At 41.9% G+C, this 23,921-nt stretch overlaps 1 protein-coding gene across 1 annotated transcript in view; it reads left to right on the top strand.

Annotated features, from left to right (window-relative positions):
• LOC103380426 (neural-cadherin-like) overlaps window positions 1-23,921 on the top strand; it is a 95,985-nt gene that overhangs the window by 43,441 nt on the left and 28,623 nt on the right. Inside the window, exons 7-20 of the mRNA XM_008312406.3 lie at window positions 3,687-3,829; window positions 5,413-5,585; window positions 7,746-7,914; window positions 8,445-8,615; window positions 8,954-9,126; window positions 14,259-14,426; window positions 15,191-15,440; window positions 15,632-15,759; window positions 15,941-16,127; window positions 17,462-17,605; window positions 19,375-19,658; window positions 20,386-21,994; window positions 22,675-22,768; window positions 23,333-23,517. Of these exons, the coding sequence (XP_008310628.1) occupies window positions 3,687-3,829; window positions 5,413-5,585; window positions 7,746-7,914; window positions 8,445-8,615; window positions 8,954-9,126; window positions 14,259-14,426; window positions 15,191-15,440; window positions 15,632-15,759; window positions 15,941-16,127; window positions 17,462-17,605; window positions 19,375-19,658; window positions 20,386-21,994; window positions 22,675-22,768; window positions 23,333-23,517 (3,878 nt within the window). The remainder of the gene's footprint in view (window positions 1-3,686; window positions 3,830-5,412; window positions 5,586-7,745; window positions 7,915-8,444; window positions 8,616-8,953; window positions 9,127-14,258; window positions 14,427-15,190; window positions 15,441-15,631; window positions 15,760-15,940; window positions 16,128-17,461; window positions 17,606-19,374; window positions 19,659-20,385; window positions 21,995-22,674; window positions 22,769-23,332; window positions 23,518-23,921) is intronic.

Here is a 23,921-nt window from a genome sequence, read left to right as displayed (position 1 = left end):
ATCACTGCCAACACAGAGGAGACTTCAGATAGTAATCACATTCGTCTGGGCCACTTTGATCACAATAACAAGTTGATTAGCCGGCTTCTTTGACAGAAGCTTTTTCTCCCATGCAGATAATAATCTGGTCAATTAAAAAATATAACATGAATTGATGATAATGAAAGTGACAACTTTAAAATTTACTGATTTTAGATAAAATAGCAAAAAACAAAAAAACAAACAAAAACAAACTTGCAGACTTCCTGTCCACAGTGTAAAACAAGTAGTTCAGGGCAGGGTCGATGTGTTCGCAAACATAACAAATTAATTTTATAAAATGCACTACTTGTAGAAATACAAATGTTTCCATCTGTTAGCATGCACATGCCCACATATATTTACGGGAGGTCCTAGACTTACATCTGAGTGACTCGGCGTAACCCGGTCTTCGCTCTAAGTCAGAACTCATATTCTGCGCATTAGTACCTGTGTCACTCACCTATGCTAATACAGTGGTGACATCATAAACTAGGACACAAATACATCAGAGTCAGAGTCAGAGTCAGAGTAAAAAAAAAGTGATATGGGGGCTAACCACTGAACACCATAGATCAAGGAAGTCATAAACCGAGGACTCCCTGCATTCACATAATAACTTGACACCTACCGTTTATTTACTTTTTTTTGGAAATGAAGATAATCAATGCCATTGTTGTAGAGATACAGATGTTAGTTCACCACATGTTAGCATTAGCACATGCACACGTACATTTATTCACATAAAGATATGTCAGCTGCACTTATTCTTCCAACAAGCAGCTCCTGCTTTGGTTTATGTGTTATGCGGGCCGTCATCACAGTCACCGGGTGTCAGAACAACCTGTTACCACTGGCAAATTAACCACAAACAGCATGTCACATTGTTACTTTCATAGTGCGTTCATTGGGGAGGATGGTAGATGTTGCTAAAAAAGTCTTCCTGCCCCGGTACTGTAAAGATATCAAGCCTCCGTTCCACTACACACAGAGATTATTTTTGGCCTCCACTCTGATGTTATTGTCACATCAGAATGCAGTCCTTTGTGTCCTCGCATGTTTCTTTTTTGGTCAAACGTTGGTCCAGAATGCAGGTAGTTACTGTCACTTTGACTGCATGGAATTTATTCCTCCAAACATTCGAGCCACTTGTCCTGTCAGTCAAGTATCAATGACCTTCACAGAGGACTGGTGTAGACCTCTGTTCCCAGCTCTTTGTTGCATTGTCAGGTGTCAGTCTCAGCGGGGGGGGCAGACAAAGAGCCAAACAAACCAGTGGGTAGAAGGAGGAGACGAAACGGGAAAAACATAAAAGTGATGGGGAAAAAAACAACAACAAAGAATGAAGCTGAGTTCCAAGTCACTAAAACTTATGTTGTGGGGAGACAGAAGCCAGTCAGCTATGGTATTCAAATAGAAAGAAAAGCCTGTCAACAGCCAGACAAATACTCATGCCAAAGCGGCAGGCATTTTGCCAGACAGGGCATGTTGGCTGCTTTATCATACTGTGGCTCACTGAGATGTAGATAAGCACTGTGAGAGCAGGGGAGGACAGCGCCAACAAAACAAGACAGACATAGAAGTAGATGGATGAACATTGTGTCAGGCTAATGTCAGACCAAATGAGATCCTTGGACATGCGGTTGGGCAGATTATTATTTCTTGGCATGTCCTCCTAGCTTACTTTTCAGTGAGCTGGAGAGATGCTACAAGTGATGGAAGCAACGGGCAAGGAGCCGTTAGAAATGTAAATAGTCAGACATGCAGGCCAGGTAATTCATGGTTGTTCCAACTTCAACAATGTAGACAATTTATTTTTTGCAAAAATAAAAGGCACAGCATGTACAAGCCACCGCTTCCAATCACTTAAATTAGCATTTTGAAATGCAACACCGGGGATTAAGCTGCAAATCAGATTCACAACGTTCACTGGCTGCTGCTTCACGTGCCCCCACTCACCGGGCATGTGTTTCTCTGAGGGAGTGTGGCCTGATCTGCTGTGACCAGGAATGGCTTTGGTGGTTCTGCCAGGGTTTTTCACCGGTAGACCCATGTAGAGGCATCAGTGAGCAGTGGATTCCAGCACATCACTGCCAACACCTTCAAACAATGTCAGTGTACAAGCTGCTCAGCAGTACAAAAAGCATTGTCTGCACCTATTCTGACAAGAAAGACAGACAGATAGATAGATAGACAGATAGACAGACAGATAGATAGACAGACAGATAGATAGACAGACAGATAGATAGACAGACAGATAGATAGACAGACGGACAGACAGACAGACAGACAGACAGACAGATAGACAGACAGATAGACAGACAGACGGACGGACAGACGGACAGACGGACAGACAGACAGACAGACAGATAGACAGACAGATAGACAGACGGACGGACGGACAGACGGACAGACGGACAGACAGACAGACAGACAGACAGACAGACAGATAGATAGATAGATAACTAGATAGATAGATAGATAGATAGATAGATCCAACTAAGTCAAAAATGTAGACAAAAGTAAACAGAATATATAGCTGATGAAGCAAAAAGTCAACTACAGCCAAGGCCAGAAACTCTAGAGGTGAAAAAAAGAAAAAAAAAAGTAGCCTCAATAGCCTTTAGCATAAAGAAAAAACAATCTTGCTAAAATGTTGATTTTGTCGCTGTAGCTGTAAAAGTTAGTTTTCTGTTGGTTTGCCCCATAAATGTGTCAAACTACCTCAACTGGCCACCGGGGCCTCTTTTTGGAAACACATTAGAGAAAGAGACAGACACACAGACAAGCTCAGAATTGAACTTCACAGTTCAATGAGCACAGGGAAATGCATTGGCAAGAAAAGCCAAAAGGAGTGTATACAGTATGTCTTGTCCCACCGAGTTACGAGGAGGTGGTCCTGGAGCCGGGTGACAGATTACAGGTCACTGACGTTGCCAAAGAGACGGCGCTCGTTGGCAGAGATGAATCGCTCATCAGCGTTTTTGTGTAAACCATCAATCACCTCTGTCTTCACACACTAGACACTCCCTTCCCCCACCCCACAGACACACACACTTGGACACATGCATCAGAAGACGATACGGCAGGAAGTCTCACGGGGATGAGTTTTGCTGACAAATCAACTCAAACTCTTTGAGAACACCCCCCCGCCCCCGCCCCCTGTTCCCACACATTACTCTACCTTTTATTTTAGTGCTACTCCTCCTTTTTGTCACCTGTTCCTCTCTGCTCTCTGGCGTTTTGCTCTTTAATCCATTTCTCCTCATCTCCACAACGTCCAACTCCCACGGTTCATCTCCACCCAGTGGTGCTCTACACCACTTGGGCAAATCAGTCTCTCGTGCCTCCATCATGCTGCACAGCTCCAAAGCACAAGCAAATCACCAATCACTGTTGACGTTTTAAAAGGCAATGGATCACATACAGGGTGGGCTAGCTGTATGGATGCACCGTTTGTTCAACATCCCAGTAGGCATCATCATTTGTCTCGGGTCTTGCCAGCTAGGAGTGTAGGTTAAATCACGGTGACAAGGCAAAGCAACAAACATAAGCCTGCGGATGCTCTGGTGGTGTAAATGATGCATCCCTACAGTCTGTGTGCGTTTATGCCACTGACTTGTGACTCAATCTCCAGGAATTGTTCAACCTAAGCTCTGTCTCTGCAGATATCGAACGTTTGTTTCTGAGGATGCGGGGCCCAACACCCTTGTTGCTACAGTGCTGGCAAAAGACCCAGATGGTGATGGCATAATCTACTCCATAACGGCCGGCAATGAGGAGGGAAACTTCATCATTGACAGCCAGAAAGGTGATAAGTCTTCATTCTACAGTCGGGTTACACGTTTGCAGCTTTGCCTCTAATTGACAGGCTTTCCGTCAAATCACACATTCAATTTTCTGTAACACATTTTTGCTGCCGTTTTGTGCAGTGGATGCCCTCCACTTTCACAGCAGCTGTGCGAGGACATCGACAGCCGATATTAAAAACTGTGCTTTCATTTCATGTGATGACTTTTCTATTATGAAGTCATAAATACACACGGTCGCATTATTTCGGAAAATTCCATCCTTTGGGTCTTCATTTTGGTTCATACGGAGATAAATAGTTGCCATGTTTTTGTAGAATTTCACGATGACTAGGCTGCACAGGTTTATCTTTTTTATTTACCCTTTGATCTGAAACAGTGGCAGTTGCTGTGACATTTGTCACCCAGCCCTTTCAATTCAATTTCACAACAACTGCCCTATCGTAGCCCACCATCTTCAGCAGCACTCCACCCTACTCCTCTTTCTTTTGTCATCTTTTTATATGTTTTTTTTATTATTTATGTTTTATTTCTGTGTATCTTCAGAGCCAAAAAACTCAGCAGGCTGACGCCCCATTATTGCAGGGAAAGCCACTATGCAGCTTCCCATTTACTGTATATACAAAGTGTACTGGCTCATTGAACCGCTGCTGGAGCTCATGTTGTATTTGTAAACAAGCCTGACATTTAAGGTGGAAGAATTACCCTGTACATTCAACACTTTACTCTGTCTCAATGTAGTGGTGCAGTTCAGTCAGTGTCACGTATTGTCATTAGGAACTGGAACTGTCCTCTGTGGGCTGCCTGGCTCATAAGTAAATTGGAAGTGAGCGAAGACGGGGAGGAAATCACATCTGTGTGCGTCAAGGTGCAGCGTTGTCTTTAATCAGGAGCCTCCAAAGAGATGGATTCAAATGCACAGAGAGCAAATAAGAAAAAAAAGAAGAACACATCCCCTTGCTCTTACTTCAATGACTCAGACACATCACACGCCAGTCCCTGTTCTGCAACCTCTGATGTTTTTTTGTATTACTGTTGACGAGAAATATGTTGGCTCAGACGCTGCATCCTTTTATCCCACTTTTTACTGTTACATTAGAACAGACGAAAGAGGAGAAGTGCAGCTAATGGGCATTTGCTGAGTCTAGTTCACTTCTAACCTGACAAACTCACTGGTCTTTGTTCACTGAGTTAGTGCTGTGCAGTGAGTTAGACAGCACACCAGATTAGGATTAGGAGATTGAAAATGTGATAAGATATTCACTGGGAAATGAGTTTTTAGATTTAGCCTGCATATGTATTGTTTTTTTTTTCTACCTTTCTGCAGACTTCTGGAATGTATTTCCATTACTCTATTTCTCTGCAGATTAAAAAAAACAAAACAACAACAACAACAATTTCAAGAACAACAATAACAACAAGCTGCCTAAACCCTAATGGTTTTTTATTGATAGCACATACTCTGCCATGCAAGGCCACTGTGGAAAGAACAGTTTCTTAATGGCTAATGGAACTGTTGTACTCACTGTCTCATGACAGATCATGTATTGAAATGTGTTATTTAATGGGTTTGCGTTCTTCGTAGGCCTGATCCGCCTTCGCTCCAGTCCTTTACCCAAGCTTCAAGGTCTGGAGTACATCCTGAATGTGACGGCTACTGATGATAATGCATCCGGTGGTCTTCATCCTCTGTCGTCCACTGCTCGGGTCATCGTAGGAGTCGACGATGTTAACAACAACAAACCTGTGTTTGAAGAGGTAAAGGGTCTTGTTGAAGGACAAGTGTGATGTTTCATGCCTTATAAAACGGCTGCTCTCTTCACATTTTACACCCACATACTACACATATTATTTTGTGAATAGAACATTGATCGACAAACAAGCCATGCACATGTAGAATAAAAATGAAATGTTCTTTAATTTCATATTCCAATATTCAACCATAAGGTCATTCTTGGCTTTTTTTTTTTTGAGCAACATTTTTTATTCAGTCAGTTACAGACTGAAAAATAAAATCAAAATGCATTTCCCTTTATTTTTGTTCTTAAAACATCCTTTTCTAACAGGTAGTCAAGGTTTCGTGTAGTGCTTTGATTCCTAGAGTCAGGAGACAAATTTTAGTGTTTTTTCACCCAAACACTGGTTTTTGATCAACTGATCTTCAGTCTTCATTGTTACGTTTTAACACGCTGTGAAACTTCCCTGTTTGAAATCCGAGCTGATGGTTTTTCATGTGCTCATGACACTTGCTTCCCAAATGAGACATCAGTAGAGCAGCAGCTCTCCCGTGTCCTGCTGAGTTAAAACGTGTTTTTTTTTCACCTTGTTGTGTAGAAATGAAATGGTCTGAGAGGAAACATGATGTCAGACTACAGCACATGTAGAGTGTAGGTTAAAAAGGTTTAAGATAAATCCAGAAAATCTTTATTTTATAAAGAATAACATCTAAGCTGTTCTGTTCTGAGAGTTTCCACAGAAGAACTGCTTTGTCAGGGAATTCTTCAGGAAGTCTCTGCAACAGGTCACAACCTGTCTTTGCGTCATTAAGATTGAAACCTGGTGCATTTTAAGTTTTGGAAAAAGAAAAAAAAAATCACCGTTTATTGTTGTCCAACTGTTGCCATGGCTACATGAAGCCGTCCTCAGGTCTTCCCCCAGTGGCTCATTACCATTTAAAGGTAAAGGCACAGAAACCACAGCATGTTTCTCAGCGTTCATTCATACAGAGAACCATGTTAATTTGCATAAAGGGTGGTGTAATGTATTCCCTTTAAAAACCTTGTACTATTGGTTGAGTGCAGTATTGTTTATATGACTCTGATCTTGTTATTCCACAGGGAATTTGGTGTGGAGTAGAGCCGTACTCCTTTGACAGTGTATGCCTTTAATTACGCTCTATTTTGAATCCCATTATTCACAAATGAAAACACATATCACCGCGTACACATTAATATACACTCTAATGTCTGTACTTCTTTCAAATCGGACAAAGCGGTTTCCTGATTGTCTTACCTGAGAGTGGCTGTGTCGCCGTGTTTTGAAATCAAAGAGTATGTTCTCATCTGTCCGTCTGTCTCATCCTCTGAGTGCACTTCAGCTGCCGCTCCCTTTTCGTCCACCTCTTCACCTCTCATATATTTTTCCTGGCATTTTCATTTTCTGGCCAGCATTTCTCTCTGCTCTGTTTTCCCATGAGTTCTGATTAGCCTTCACACCCACTCTATCTTTAGGCGCTCCACTGGGATTTTAATTAATTACTGGGGAAAAAATATGCAATATAATCACACGTATACTATACCTGTTTAATTAACTTCCTTCTTAGAGAGGAGTGACTTGAACTTTAGCAGAAGACATATCAATGCTCAGCGAAAGCGCCCATGGTCTTTTGTCTGAGCTGGAAATGATGATATTTTATCAGAAACATCTGGGTTTGGGTTATATTTTTCTAAACAGCTGGAAAAGAAAGCCAAAGTTTGTGGATATTTTTCTCTTCGTTTTAGTATTCATCTTACTTTCTGTCATTGCCTCAACTGTTTTTCATTCAATCGGTTAGAAAAAAAAGAGTTTATATATCTGATTAAAAAGAAAAGACTCCAGAGAAGAGAAGCTCCTTATCTGGGCCATATTTTCATTAGAAAGAATGGATTGAATTCATGGCTAAACTTTTAGCTGCTGCCTCTTAAAAGATTCAGTTCCAGTGATTTCATTGGCTCACATGTGCACTGCTGGTTATATACTGACTATATTGTGTTTAGTGCGTACCACCGTACCTGCATGTTTGCACTGACCTTTTCCTGCATTTTAATAATGTCCCATTATCTGACTGTATATCCTCATATAGAAGAATTGTTTCAAGTATTTGTGTCTCTCCCTTCCCTGCCCCACTCCCTCCCCCTCCCACCACTCTTTCTCTCTCAGTGCCAGCAATATCGTGAGCAGGCTGCTGTGCTGGAGAACCAGCCGACGGGGACTTATGTGTTGCAAGTGCACGCTGTGGATGCAGATGAGGGAGCAAATGGAAAAGTCAAATATGGCCTAATGCACAGAGACAGCACCATGCCTGCCTTCAGAATACATGCAGACACAGGTAGCACAGATTGTCTGGGCTAAAATAAGTGTCAATTAGACACCGAGCAGAGTTTCCACTATAGACAGACAATTGACTTTTTTAATGGTCAGTGCAGCTGAACTGAAATTGAACAACAAAATGAATACTACAGACAATTAATATTTATTGAATAATCCTGTGAAACCTTGCATGGAAACGTATCTACGGTGTGCAAAAATGATTTCATTTAACAGCAAATACAGTTGTTGTCCTCACATCAAAAGACATTGTTTCACAGTCATTCGTCTGGAGAGCTAGTCATGAATTCACAGCACTGTAAAGTAATGTTTAAGATGAACTGATGACGTTTGTGTTCTTGTTTTGTGTTGGGCTGACTGTGTGGGTAGATGGATGGATGGATGTGCGGTGACATGGATTGCTGAATGATTGGATGCACTCATGGACGGGTTATTGGAGAATTCCCAAATGGCAGAATGAGTATATTTATTCATGTGGTTGTGTTCTGTTGGTGACGAGGAAAGAGGCTGATTATTTTTTCGCATTTACAGGAGTGATTGTGACAGCCGCACAGTTTGACAGGGAGCGGCAGAGGGAGTATGCGATTACAGTAACAGCCACTGATTGGGCAGAGGAGCCGCTCATCGGCATCTGTCAGCTCACCGTCCAAATACTGGACCAGAATGATAACAGCCCCAAGTTTGAGAATTTGCGGTATGAGTGTAAGTGTTGCCGTTATCTAAATGCATATTACTGAGTCACTGAAGCACCCCAAACTCACTGCCTTTAAAAGTTCTGAGGCAAAGAGTCATGAGTTAGAGATGTTGGTGGCTACATGCTGTTAAAAAATAAATCATCCATTCCCCGGCTTAATGAATTTCATGTCCGTGTGAAATAGGCGTTAAAATACCTTGGTCTCCCTGATGGTAAAAACTTAAAATACTAATGCATTTAAGCAAAAGTCCCCAACACCTCTCATGCTTGAGCACTCCCTGTCTTTTACCTTCAGCCTTGAGAACTGCTACTCATTCTGCACACGTTACCTGTTTCTACCCTGTAGACTTTCTGAGAGAAGACACTCTGGTTGGAACAAGTTTTCTACGTGTGGCGGCTCATGACAACGACTTTGGCACCAACGCAGCCATCACCTACTCCATGTCCTCAGAGCAGCCCGAGTACCTGCAGGTGAACCCAGTCACTGGGTGGGTCTACGTCAACCAGCCCATATCACAGGTCAGTCTGCAGCAGTCAGCTTTTAATGTCTATATAACACTGTGTGCTCCTTGAAGTAGACTAATATGAAAGAGATCTGTGGAGCAGCAGGATCTGTTGCACTCTGCTTCATTCAAATCACTCACTGCTGAGGCGTGAAGCTCATAATTCACTGCTCTGTTTCTGTTCAGAGGTGAACATTCTTAAATAATGTTTTTTTAAACACTCGTAGGTACTTGTTTCCATCTTTTTTTTTTTTCTTACTTCTTGCACGGACCTTTTTACCCCGTTTAGAAAAAAAACAACTTGTGCCATATTCAAATGGCGCCTGCTTGTGCTCCTTACTCCTGTCTGGCTCAAGTTGTGCTCTGAGGGGAGATCCCTGGACACGTTCACCTATCATAAAATGTCTCTGTGGGCCACTTTAGCAATAGAGGCTCACATCTGAATAAGGAAATGTAGATGTTAAGCTGGCCCGTATGTATAATCAAACAAATGTGGCCTAATTTTTTTTTAGGTTTTTCTTGGAAATATGCGATACTCTGGGCAATGGGTGGCCTGGATGTCACACTAAATGGCTCATGTTTGGGCTAATTCTGTATTATCGCTTTCTACTTGGGAACATTTGACTTTTGGAATGCTGTGGACAGCTTGGGGCTAATGTTTGCCTGATATGGGTCACAAATATTGGCCTATCAAGGATGTAAATTTATGGATTTGCATTATGGGGCTTCATCTATCCTCTCATAATGTCTAAGGCAGTTGGTTTTAAACTGTTGTTGACTAGTGTGGTACTGGGCTCCTTCTAGTTCAGGGCTGAGCAATCTGTTCCACAGGCAGCAGCACACCTGACTGGACACATTTAATCAACTGATCTCAGGCTTCAGACAGCTGATTGGTCAAACTGTGTGCTCCTGGTTGGTTGGAACAAAAGCCTGCAGCCATTTTTTCCTTCAAAGAATGGTTTGTCCATGCTTGTTTGTGTATGCAAGGGAATGGCATTTTTGTTTAATGCTGGGAGTTAAAAAGCCCCAGGTTGAAACTCAAAAATGAAAGTGCAAAACAGGAGAATTGAAGCTTTACAAGCAGCCGTGCAGAGACCAGGGTGGACCAAGGTGAACACACTGAGTGAACTGAGCAGCAGTAGAGTTTCTACAGCACCTGTTAGTGAGACATGGTGCACAGCATTAAGCACACAAACTGCAAAAACAATGACTTGATCGGAGCGACTGGTTCAACTACGTATCTGTGCTGGAAAGGCTTCTCTTCACCTCGATGGATACTTTGTCAGACCTGAGACTGAAACTGACCTGCACTGAACCAGATATAACAGTACAGCTTCATTGTGCAGTGGACTTTGGCTGATGAACTAAATAAACTAGAACCATATTACCAATAAATGTTCTTCTTCCTGAACTCTGCTGATGTATTCTAGTACTGGTGGTACTGGTGGTATTTAACAGACTGTACCTATGGAGCTGATTCGTGGTGTAAACCACTGATCTCAGGCATACTGAAGCAGAGCAAACTGGTCACCTTAATACAACAATGCTTTGCAAAAAGGCATCATAACTAGACTGCAAGGAAGCTTCTATCTGGAACATCCTTTTTTGTAGACTCCTGGGCAAAATCAGTTCACAATCAGCATTTTTTTTGCCTCATTTAAGGATTGAAATCCAGTTGCACTAAATGAAGAATTCATGTGGAGCTTGATTAAAATGGCAAAGTAAGACTATTTTTTCTGAAAGATTGACAATATATTTATAAAAAAATATAATTTTTGCTGCAATTCCAAAATGATTCATTAATCATTTCCTGATCAGATAAAACGTAACACAGCTTATCACTTTACACAGATAAAAGGATTAAACTTTAGATGAGATGAGGACACGTTGTGGCTTCAGTTATTGGCTCAATTCCTACACCCTACAGTAGATGTGGGCCATATTAAGAGTTATGAATATTTTTTTTTAGGTGAGAAAATTAATGTGTTGTGTCCATTGCTAGAATCCAGCATTTTAACTTTAGGATCATTACATATGGACAAAATAAAAACGCTATAACAAGTTTTTTTATTCTTACTACCATGAAATATTACATCATGGTTGTCTTTTTTCACAGCTGTATCATCGTGTGCATGTCTTCACTCAGTCTATGTTTGTCACATTTTTCTATTTTTCAGTTTCACTATTAAAGACCTTGACTGGATAGGAGCCTGCGTTAGCGTGCCAGCGCCGTCGTGTTAACCGTCTTTTTCAGCACACTGTTGTTAAAAGTCTGGTGCCGTTGCTTCTGACTTCATGTAAAATTAAAATGGTTAAGCCTAAAACCTTGCTGAACAAAGTTGATGCATAGTAGAGAGGCAATTGGAATCATCCCACCGTAGCTGTGCTGTAACTTTAAAGCGCTTCATTAAATGTTAAACACCTTGGCCACTCACACGCTTTGTTCTAATTTGATTTTCTCATTACTGTTTGGTTTTGTTGAGAAAGTTCCCCTCCCTCCTGCTTGATGGAGAAGTGTGCAGCACATTTCCACGTTAGGAAGGAAATAGGCCAGTGAACAACAGTGACTATTCCTGAGCCCAGAGACGACACAGCTGGAGCCAAACTGATCAGTGCGAGCTCCCTGTACAGCACGGCTCCACGGAGAATAGAGTGGAAGCGAAGGAGAGGTTTCTGTGTCTCCATCCCAAATGTATTATAGATAGTTTCCACTTTACTTTTCAGACTTTTCTGCACATTTAATAATTGACCCGCGTCACATACCACCAGAAAGTCAGTCAGTCGCTAATTAAATGTAAATAAAACAACTTGTACGCGCTAGACAGTACACAACAAGATCCCTGTTCATGGCTGAACGTGTTTAAAAAAAGAATTGTTCGCTTGTTAATTGGATTGTGCCACGAATAGTAAATGTTAATTTTAAGTTAAGTGAAAATTCTGTTTGTGTCTACGCGGCCACTGCGCAGCACAATAAAAGATTTGTAAAGCCGTGATTTGAATTTGAATGAATAATACAGCCTGTGGGTGAAAAGTTAGCTCCTGACAACCGAGTCTTTCTTTATTAAAAAGGTAGTGCCAAAAAACTCTCACCTTATCTATCTCTTGTAAGTGGTCACAAAGAATACATTTGCTTTGTGTGAGCGAAAAGGATCTTTGTGTTTCAATCGGCACCACCCTCCTCCACGGCCAGCTCCTGTCTGTCACCTTCACATTCATTTTCTAATCTGCTTCCACCGGTCGCAGCCAATCAGTACCTTGGACACGTGTGTTGTGTTTGATTCTTCAATTGTATTTCTGAATTCAATGATCATTGGTGATACCACCCAGAGCCCTGTTCTTTACATAATCTGCCCTTGTTTTTTTGCCTCTGGCCAAGAGTTCCTCTCAGCCCCAGTTGGACCCTGTCCGTCACTATGCCTGAGTCATTCCCCAAGTCTGTCTGCTCCAGTTGCTCCACTCTTCATAGAGCACGTGCAGTAAGACTGTTTTTGTGGTCGGTACCTTGGCGGCTTGATGGGAATCTCTTGGAGAGTGGTGTTTTGGTCTCTGCCTGCACCAACATTTGTTCAGCTCATTGGGAAAATCCCCAGCTTCTCCCGGAGGATATCCTGGTTTACCTGGTTTGTGACACGTCTGTAACTTACCACCAAATATGAAAAAGTAAAGCACTGAGTTTTCATTTCCTGCTTGTTGTGCTGCAATCAGGTCTATATCACTGCACCACATTACATTAGCTGCAGCTAATTGAGATAAACAAAAGCAAATACTATAATCACCTCTGAAGGAACATTTCCAGCTCGTCCAACACTGTTCATTTTCATGACTTGCAGCATTGTGGTCAATTTTGCTCCTGTATTTCCAGCTAATTTAATTATATAACAAAAGTAAATACACTTTTGTTTAATTTTTTTTTTTTTTAGACTCGCATTGCTGCTCCTGCTGTTCTGGGCTTAATTAAATAGATTCCAGTGTGGAGTTTATAGAACACTTTTAGGCTCAGACAGGAATGAGAAGTCATTACAGCCACTCAGCTGATGTTGAGCTGATTACACAATGGTGCCCACTACACACTCATTACTGCTATAGTGTACTGCTGATGAACACATTTCAGCAGGCAAGTGCACTGTAAGATTATAGCCACATGCTAATCAAAGATAATGTTAGGAAAGGTACATATCACGACCATTACTGTGCGGTGTTTAAGGACAGTCTCAGTGTTATTTCATTTCAAGTTCAAATAAAAATGCAGCATATAAAAATACCTGAGCTGGCCCGTCTTGATTGACATTAGTGACAGACACTAAAATGTCTCTGGGGTCGCTACAGATTTGTATTGTCAAAATGGGGTCACAAGCTGAAAAAAGGTCGGGAACCACTGGGTTAATATGAACTGGTGTTAGAGTGATCTAACTACACAAGGTTTGGTTTGATTAAACTACTGCTGATGTTGGAGAAACGAGTTGTGATGGTTAGAAAAACAACTTGAAGGTAAAACAAATACAAGTTTGTTACTGTTTGATATCACGGAGGATGTTACTTTTTATACTTCTCTGTAGTTGGTACTTAACAACTTGTTAGTTAAGGTCAAAAATGATTTTAAATGGACTCTTAAATTTCCCAATAGGTCAGAAAAATACCTCCTTTGACAGACATTTCCGAGTCAGTAATTAATCACAGCGGCACAGGCCAAGGTGACACTCGGGTTGATGTGCAGTGATGACTGATCTGTGAGGCTGCGGGCCTCTATTTACTTCCTCATTTTGACAAACAAACCACACATTTTAAAATGTTACCTTTCCAATCATAAGTTGTATATGGCAGAAAATGGTTCCTGTTTTGAAGACTAACATCAAGTCATCTCCAGGAGGGGGCAATTATAAACAGTCAGGATTTTGTTTTTAGTTTTGTTATTGCTGTATATATATATACTGTATATTTTGCTGGTTATCAGTTGCACCCCCATACACTCCTGGTGGCCCATTAAAACTGGCTGTGTGTGTTACTTTTGTCTGCCTCTAGTGTTAAGTTTATTTATTTACTGTAGTTGTTCATCTACTTTTTTAGATGTAAGTTGAATCACTTCAAAGAACTGTACACTGTTTGACCTCTAGATGACACGATGATGTGATTTGTTATTCTTTACCACAGAGGACTTACATCACACGTGACATCATAGCAACCGATGGGGGAGGTCGAAACAGTTCGGTGGAGCTCGCAGTCACCATCACCAATGTCAAAAACCAGCCTCCACAGTGGGAAGAGGAGAGCTACAACGTTGTCGTCCCGGAGAACACTGCGAGAGACACGCCGATCGTGGTACACGTGCATGTCTGAGTGACGGCAGCTAGTCAGTTTATAAGGACAAACTGCATGTTTTGTTTGTTGTAGTCTTCATCTTGCCTTCAGTGTTGTTGGTGTCATTGACACAAACCCAAGGTTTGTTGGTTCTGACTGAACATCTTTTGGATAAAAAGTGTGTAAAGCTGAAGATCATGGTCTCAAGAGGACATGACTATGTACCCCAAGATCTCAATGTGACTCTGCATCAGTACCAGATATTAAACATTTAACACACGCAAAAGCCCCCACTATCTTGTATAAATATGTAAAAATATTTTGTCTGAAACAGCTCTTCTGGTCACCTCTACTCCCATCCTCCCATCTTTAAATTGCACAGAACAAAATATTCAAATATTGTTGTATAATAAAGTTACAGTGGGTTTGCACAGCAGTGCACTGTAAGTTCTGAATGCTGGGTTTCTAAACCTCTGGTCTTGACCACATGGAATAAGGGACGTCCCGTTGAGTCTCCATTGGTGGTTAACTCATATGGAACACAGCCAGACTAGCTGTTGTCTCTCCTGCTTTATGCTAATTTAATTATGCCCAGGCTTTTATCAGGAACAGAGATACATGTGCTATCATTTTCATTATCAGACAGAAAAAAGGGGGTCGGGGGGGTTCTTTTTGCTTTTCTCCTTTCTGCCTTGTCAATTTCTAACGTACATGCCTGTGGTTGTTTTTTGTTTTTTATTTTTCATAATTCATAATCTAAGCCCTGGGATTTATATCTTTTCCAGACAATAAAGGCCACGTCTCTGCTGGGTGATCCGAGGGTGACCTACAACCTGGAGGATGGGCTGGTCCCTGAGACCAACATGCCAGTGCGTTTCTACCTCTCTCCCAACCGGGACGATGGCTCGGCGTCCATTCTGGTGTCAGAGCCGTTGGATTATGAGACCACACCTTTTTTCTCTCTCCGGGTCCGAGCTCAGAATGTTGCGGCAGTGCCATTAGCAGCTTTCTGCACAGTTTATGTCAATATTACAGGCATGACATTTACTTTCCTCACACTTTTTCCTCTTTCTCAAACTCTATGAATCATTTAGCAGATTACCTAGCTGTTCAGATTTATGAATGATTAATTCAGAGAGCGATAATTTCCCTAACAGAACAAACAGTTTACATTGGCACAAACATAATGTATCTTTATCTGTTTTTGAATGCAATGCTTTTTGAAGATGTCAACGACAACGTGCCATTCTTCACCTCCTCCATCTACGAGGCCACGGTAACAGAAGGAGCCCAGATGGGGACTGTGGTTCTGCAGGTGTCTGCACACGACAAAGACCTGGATCTGAATGGAAAGGTTTGGAGTAATCTGCCTATGTTTCTGCTTTGCATGAAAATGCTTTTTAAAAGTTGTTTAAAACTTGTTAAAGAGTTATTTTTAAATGACTATCCTGCACGACATGACACCTCGTACTTCTGCAGGATCTGGGCTGAAATTGTATTAGTTCCCTGATTTCTAAAATCCCTGTGCTTCACAGATCACCTACTCTCTTTTGAGCGACAGCAGTGGTGACCACCATCTGTTCCGCATTGACCCAAATCTTGGGGTCATCTACACAGAAGCAGTGTTTGATCGTGAGGCCCGCAGCTCCTACCTGTTGGAGGTTCAGTCAGAAGATGGCCAGGAGTCAGCGAGGCCTGGCAAGAACAAACAGCCGAACTCAGGTCAGGCATGATGAGAATTTTAATCATCACATCGCACACCACCATTTCTTTCCTTTAAAACTTTAACTAAACTAAAAAAAAAGCCTTTATATTTTACAAATGCTCTTCATATGGTGCACAAACTGATTTCACACAGTAATCCCCAATGTAATGCACCTTTGTTTTCTTTATATAGATAAACAGTTCTAATAGTTTCATTAGTGCTAGTTTCTGATAGCTGTATAAACCAGAAGAATTAGCCTTCTCTTATGGAGTGCATTTCATTCACACCTTGGAATTGATTTTGAAAAGCCTATTGTTATTCTACTCTGTGACTAGAAAGCTTCACTCTGTTCCGTGTGACTACAGCTGTGACACTCCGTGCCACTCTTCTTACAGACACTATCTTTCCCCCTCATTTTCAATAGGGTTTTTTCTTATATTTTGTCAGAAACAAGCATTTGTGTGGTTCTAGTGTTCGTTTTTGTGACATTTTTTCTAGCCATAAAACCTAAGTCTGTATATGGAAATATTTCATGTGACATTTGTAATCAGAATTTGGACTTTTGGCACTGCTTGTGAAGGCAAAATTAGAATGTTTTTTTTGGGGGGAGCAGGTCTGCTCTGCAGTTGGTGTTTTGTTTTGTTTTGTTTTGTTTTTTTTTTGTGCTGTGTATCGCCCATATCCAAAAGGTCTAATTTCCTCTGCAAACAATACCTGTCTCTTTGTGTTATCCTTGGAATTCAGCAAGAAAAAAAAAAGAAAAGAAAAGAAAAGCACACATGTGGCCACCACCTTCCACCTCTTACTGCAGCCAATTAACATGTCGCCTCCAGATCTCTGAGAGGGAATAATGTACTCTTTCTAACCAAAGAAATAAACAATGTAACAAGAAGTGCACTGATAAGACAAAAACACTTGTCATCTTATAAATATTTAAACTTCCCTGAGAGAGAGCTTCTTTATCTACTGTGGAAAAAAAGAAAACAGCAACAGCTTGTGGAACTGTTTTAGTTTAATTACTGCTGTTCATTCTTAGAAAACCTTGGAAAACAAACATACAACAATAGGAATAATTAATGTCATTTATAGCACTTCTTAGTGAACAATGTCTTTACTGACTTCCATCTCAGTGCAGCATATTGCATCAGGTTAAGTGCTTTATTCACAGTAACCAATGACAATGAATTGTAAAATCAATAAACAGATTGAAAGGAAATATTTACATTCTGCTTCGTGACCCTCTCGCTCTCCCTCTCTTGCTGTCTTTCTCTCTTTATCTCTCTCTCCTCCTGTATCTCTGGGTCTTGGTTTCTAAACCCTGTAATCCTTTTCTATTCTGTCATTCCTGCAGACACAGCATATGTGAGGGTTTTCATCAGCGACGTCAACGACAACAAGCCAGTCTTCGCTCAGCGACTGTATGAGGTCGGCGTTGACGAGAATGCAGATGTGGGGCTTGCTGTTGTCACTGTCAGTGCTAATGATGAAGATGAAGGTAGGCTCGGGCCGACGGCAGACCCTGGTGGGTGTCATCAACATTTAAATTGTGCTGCTGCTAATGAGTGAAAACGTACGGAATTCATGAACAAACAACGGCTGTCAAAAACATAGACCGTATGTAAACAAATCTAACTTCTTAGCAGGTTTTCTTTTTTTTTTTTTTTGCAGTTTCTGCCCCATTCTGACAATTTGATGTTCCAAGTTGTAAATGTCAGGTCCTAATGTCCAATTTGAGACAAGTGAAATCCTACTGTCACCAGTCAATTACTGGTGGTCTTTCCTTACATTCACTCTCTCTCAATGTCTTTCTCTTGCTGCAATTGTAATTCTTAAACCATACTACGCTCCACAAAACACTTCAAACTAGTGAAGCACCTGAAGTAGTGTCACTTCACAAACAGGTCTACTTAGGAAACCACTGAAGCAGCTCTGGTGTGATGTCAGATATTCATTGAGGTCTCTGTACAGTGGTCAAAGTGTCTACGGTAAAAAAGTTTTGAAGTAGCTTTACATTTCCACAGCTTTCAGCTCTGCACCTTCTTATTCTGGTCTTTTACTTTAGCAGACCTTTCTGGTCTAGCCTTATGAGTGTTGTTTTTTTATCAGCTGTGAGCTGCGTGCCAAGTAGGTTTAATTTATTTGCAAATGTTACCCAATTTTCTAGGTTTGTATATAAAGTGACCTTGTTGACGACCATTCTCAATCTGTCCTGAGCTTTGCTAAATGCACGCTGCTCAAATCAGGAAGCCAAAATTGCGCTGCTCGAATTAAGCCTGCGTGTTAAATTGCAGCAGCAGTCGTTTGTGTTTTAGGTAATGCACTAAAGCGCATATGGTCCAAAAAGAGTGACACGCTCCCACACAGTAGGTGGATGGGATTGGTACAATAAAGCAATTGATCATCCTCTGTACAGCAGTGGCCTAGGATCCCTTTATCAGGCAGGTTTAGGTCCATTAATCAAGTATTTATATAGAGCGAGGGGTGCAGCTTAGGCCAAGCTGCAGCACTAAAGACAAATAGCTCTGGAATAACACCAACCCCCAACATTAAAGTCACAATACTATTGCACTCGCATCCGAGAGGCTATCCTCAATCTGTCTTGTTTGAAACCTCCACCCTGGGCTTGACTGTTGTAAGCCTGCCAGGTCCCTGTGGGAGGCAGGCAGCACTTTGTCAGCCAAAGTTGTGTTAATAGTAGAGATTAGTGTATTTACATCGGATTGTAGCTGCTTTAACACAACAGTGTGATTGATACTGAGGACTGTACATTCTGCTTTATTATCTTATCTTTCCCACTGTTCCAGCAGTAGATTGAAAGGTCTCCCTTGAGACACGGTAGAGTTTGAGTTAAACCTGTTAAACTTTTCAGACTTTATCCTTCTTTTTCTCTTGGACCCAGAAACCCTTCCCTGGAGGGCACTATCAGAGCGCATTATGCGGCTTTTCACTCTCATGCTGCCTTTTACTTTTCCTGCATCCTTTTTTTTTAATTAGAATCTGATTAAACCTGATGAGATGAGGTACGAATTTTCCATTTAATTAAGTCATCAAACTAAGAAAGGGATCCGTGTGAATCTACTCGTTCTCAGATCTCGGAGGAAGTGAGTTGTAATGCACACGTGGGTATAAGTACTGATGTTTCTAGAAGTAAAGTGCTACTGCTGAGACGAGACTAACTCAACTTTGAGAGTTGGCGTCATCATCAGAGTGCTAATACCAAGACCTTTTGTTTATTTATTTATTTTTCTATTTTCTCAATCACAGGAGCCAATGCAAAGCTGCGCTACCAGATAACATCTGGTAACAAGGGTGGTGTTTTTGACATTGAGCCCGAGGTGGGGACAATCTTCATTGCGCAACCTCTGGACTATGAGCAGCAGAAGAGGTACAAACTTTTGGTCCTCGCTTCCGACGGGAAATGGGAAGACTATGCTGCGGTGGTGGTAACGGTGGTGAATAAGAACGATGAGGCACCAGTCTTCTCCATGAACGAGTATTATGGGTCTGTCACAGAGGAGCTGGATGGGTCGCCCATATTTGTGCTACAGGTGAGAGGCTTTTAAATTTTAAATTTTTAATGGTTTTGCATTATTTAAATATTGCATTTAAAATTTAAATTTAACAAGATAAACCAAAATATATTGTGTGCAAAAAATTACAAATTGTCCCTCCATCCCTCAAGTTCACAACTACACTAATATAAACAATGTTTTTTATGCTTGTATTTTGCTACAATTTACTCTTTTCCCTCATCTGGTCTCTTTGCAAATGTAAACCTCACATAGAGTTTGCAACAAGTGAATATACATTTAATATTCATTATACGTTGGTCTCCCAGCATGCAGATGTCGTCTGTGTATCTCTGATAGAATTGCAAATGTCAAGGGAAGGATAGGCTTTGATTTACTTCCTGTGACTAGTGATCTAACTGGACTAACTTTGTGAATTACCAGCTGATCATGATCAAAATTTTTGTCACTCAAAATCCAACCTTTACATCATTACCAACTGAGACTCCTACAGTGGTCTGCAGTGGTACTGCAGGGAAAAACAGCACTATGTAGGTCTAAAAAATGATGCTGAAAAGATGTCTGGAATTGATATATGCTAATTTCAATCAAGAAACAAGCATAAAAATGAACTGTTTTCAAAATAAACTGAAAAAACCTCAGTTGACAGCTGAACGTGATATGAGATATGAGAAGGCAGTAATTTCATCTTTTTTTTGGAATGAATAAACATTATTTTTCTGAAGACGTTGTATTTATTTTGCAGGTGACGGCCACTGACCCTGACAAAGACGCAGACCAAGGTGCCATACGGTATTCCATTCATGGTCAAGGGGCAGAGTCACACTTTATGATCAACGACATTACAGGGGAGATGTACGCACAGCACACCATGAACCGAGAGGAGCGTGCCGTCTGGCGCTTTGTCGTCATGGCAACAGATGAAGAGGGCGAGGGGCTGACTGGCTTTACAGATGTAATTATTAATGTGTGGGACATAAACGATAATGCTCCTAGCTTCTTCTGTGCCCCGGATAATTGCCACAGTAGCGTGGCAGAAAACTCCCCACCTGGAACATTTGTTGTGGAAATGACAGCAGTAGATCTGGACGACACCGCTGTGGGCCAGAACGCTATCCTCACGTACAGGATTGTTGAGAATTCCCCCAACGCACACAGTCTTAACCTCTTCAGTATCGATTCCAGCACTGGCACCATATCTGTAGCAGCAGAAGGCTTGGATCGGGAGCTCGTTGACCAACACCATTTGGTAGTGGAGGCACGGGATGGTGGTGGTATGACTGGCACTGCTACTGCCACCATACTGGTGACAGACATTAATGACCACGTCCCAAAGTTCAAAGACGAATGGTGCGGCGCCCGTGTGCTAGAGGGCACTGATGAAGACGCTTCTGTTTTAGAGCTGAGTGCTGTGGACCCTGATGCTGGTAGGTACGGGCAGCTGAAGTTCAGCATTGTGGATGGAGACCCAGATCAGCACTTCTACATGGTGAGCCACAGACTGGAGCAGAAGGGAATCCTGAGACTGAAGCACAAACTGGATTATGAGAAACCAGGGAAGCAGCGGTTTAACCTGACTGTCAAAGTGGAGGACTCTGACTTCTCCAGCTTTATCCACTGTGTTGTACAAGTGGAGGATGAGAATGATAATGCACCCGTGTTTGCCACACGCTCCTATCAGCTTGATCCTTTACCTGAGGATACAACTGTAGGAACCAGTATTATTCAGGTTTTGGCCACTGACTCTGACTCTGGAACTAATGGTGACATTTTTTACAGCATTCTTCCTCAGTCTGACCCATATAGACATTTTGCAGTCAGTCAAGATGGAGTAGTCACAGTCTCCAGCCCCTTGGACAGGGAATCGGTGTCTGCCTATGAGCTTGTCATCATTGCATCAGACCGGGGTTCTCCGTCGTTGACTGGCGCTGTCACAATTTACCTGCCACTCCTAGACAGGAACGACAACGGACCAGAGCTGGAGACAGCCTACGCTCCTGTACTCTGGGAGAACAGTCCACCACCTCAAGTGGTCTGGCTTAACAGGACCTCAAAACTGCTGTATGTTGTGGACAGGGACTCTGCAGAACACGGGCCTCCTTTCCTCCTGTCCCTGTCCTCACGATATTCCGCAGACTTTCACCTACAGGATCACGAGAACAGCTCTGCCACACTAACTGCCCTGCGGAGATTTGACAGGGAACGGCAGAAGGAATTCCACTTGCCATTGGTAATGATTGACAGCGGCGATCCACCACTGACAGCTACAAACACACTAACAATCATCATCGGTGACCAGAACGATAACGCCCATCGGGCCGGAGAGAAGGATATTTACGTGTACAACCGTAAGGGTGAGTTGTGTGAAGCCCCTCGTCTTATTTTCTCTGCCCTTTATTCACACTACAGAGATTCACTCTGCAGGAAAAGAGGCAAAACTGATGCTTCAGCTGAAGGGGAGGAGTCTCAAAAGTTTAGGGTTTAGTTTGAAATTTTACCATTTGCAAAAACTTCCTCATCTGTTATCACTCTCTTTTCCTGACATTTCTAAGCCCACAGCTAAATGTCACATTTTCAGATCACAGTCCATCCATCCATGACTTTACCCACTGGACTGTCAGTGTTCCGATGCCACACTTACCTTTATGGTAGTTTGGGTTGCTCTGAAAATCAGAGCACCGTGGCTCATCTTGGCTGCGATTGTTTACCCAGCTGCAGTACTCTGAAGCTGCAGGTGGATAATAACATAATCTAAGGTACGAAGGTATGTCCTCTTTCTTAAGCTCCGCACTTCCTGAAGTGGAGCACTGAGAGTCTATCCAATCCAGCAGTAGGGCTACACAGTTAGGAGCATAATAAGTGGAACAGAACACAAGAATGCAAGATAAGGAGAAGAGAGAGGTCTAAAGATAAGCATTGGAATCAGCAGATTCTCTATAGACAAAATCAAGGTGTGTGTTTGTGTGTGTGTGTGCGTGCGTGCATGCTGGGGTGCATGTGTGTGTGTGTGTGTTTATGTATTTACACTGAACAGGAAGGATGACAAATGCAGTTCTTGGGATGGTGTATGCCCCAGATCCCGATGACTGGGACAACAAGACCTACACTCTGGAGACAACTGCAGCAAAGTAAGGGCTCATTGTTAAATGCATAACCTTTTTTTTCCCAACATTTGATCTCTAAGTGTTAAAGCTATACAGTACCAGAGGAATTGCCAGCAGGAGAATGGATGGAAAAAATGGATGTGGATTCAGCTTAGAGGCTGTTTTTTCTTCTTTCAATTATTTCAGTCTGTCTGAAACATGGCTAATGTCTAACAGGTACTTCTCCCAATCTCAGATCCAATTTCCTGACCTCTTATACAAGACAGACTTAAAAATGAACTTTAATCATAGACTTCAACAGCTATTGCTACACCAGAAAATGCAATAAGATTTAAACGAACAAAGCAATCTCGGCCCCCCTATATAATGTTCCCAAGATAGGAGTGTGGTTGAAGACTGTCTGTATATTGTACTGTAACTATTCACTCCCTCATCTGAGATTTAAAATACAAATCAATTTTTGATACTGTTACGTGAAAGATGTTTGTTTTGGTTTTTTTTTTTTTTCCAAAAACATTTTTCCACTGGAATCCATTTAATTTCTCCACTAAACCATTATGTGTAATTCACAGCCACTTTACTTTTCAGATACTTCAGTCTAAACCAAAACACAGGAATACTGACCATCAGACAGAACACCCCGCCTGGTAGCTACTGGTTGAGGGTCGAGGTGTCTGACGGTGTGTGGCCCGATGTGGTGTCCGGGGTCAGAGTTCACATTAGGGAGCTGGACGAAAAGGCCATGTCGTCCTCCGCCTCGCTGCGTTTGACAGGTAATAGCAGAAGAAATAGCCACGCCGTCAGGTGAGTCACTAACCTGATGGTATAGACTGTATATGTCATTTTGCTCTACTGACCAACACAGAGCTCTGCACTTGGGTGCCACTGTGATTCAGTACCTGTTATGTCTCTGCCTGACCTTTGTCCCTGCAAAAAACAGAAAGCTTGCTCTTTGTTGCCACCTCTGTTTTTAAATTCCCTTTTGAAGCTGGTGCTGAAAGACACAGGCTCAAGGCATGAATAAATTGCTGCTTTTTATTGAATGATTATCAGGTTGTCAATGTTGTTAACACTTAAATAACAGGCTGTCAAAGTAGAGTCTTTATACTTGCGCTGTTTTGCATTTCTAAGAATTTTACCAAACTATTCTCAGAGCTGGGTGGGAACAGTCACTTTC

The sequence above is a fragment of the Cynoglossus semilaevis genome, chromosome 6, assembly GCF_000523025.1.
Source record: "Cynoglossus semilaevis isolate Cse_v1.0 chromosome 6, Cse_v1.0, whole genome shotgun sequence".
NCBI lineage: Eukaryota > Metazoa > Chordata > Actinopteri > Pleuronectiformes > Cynoglossidae > Cynoglossus > Cynoglossus semilaevis.
The sequence above is the reverse complement of the archived record's forward strand: the minus strand, read 5'-3'. Positions and strand labels throughout refer to the sequence as shown.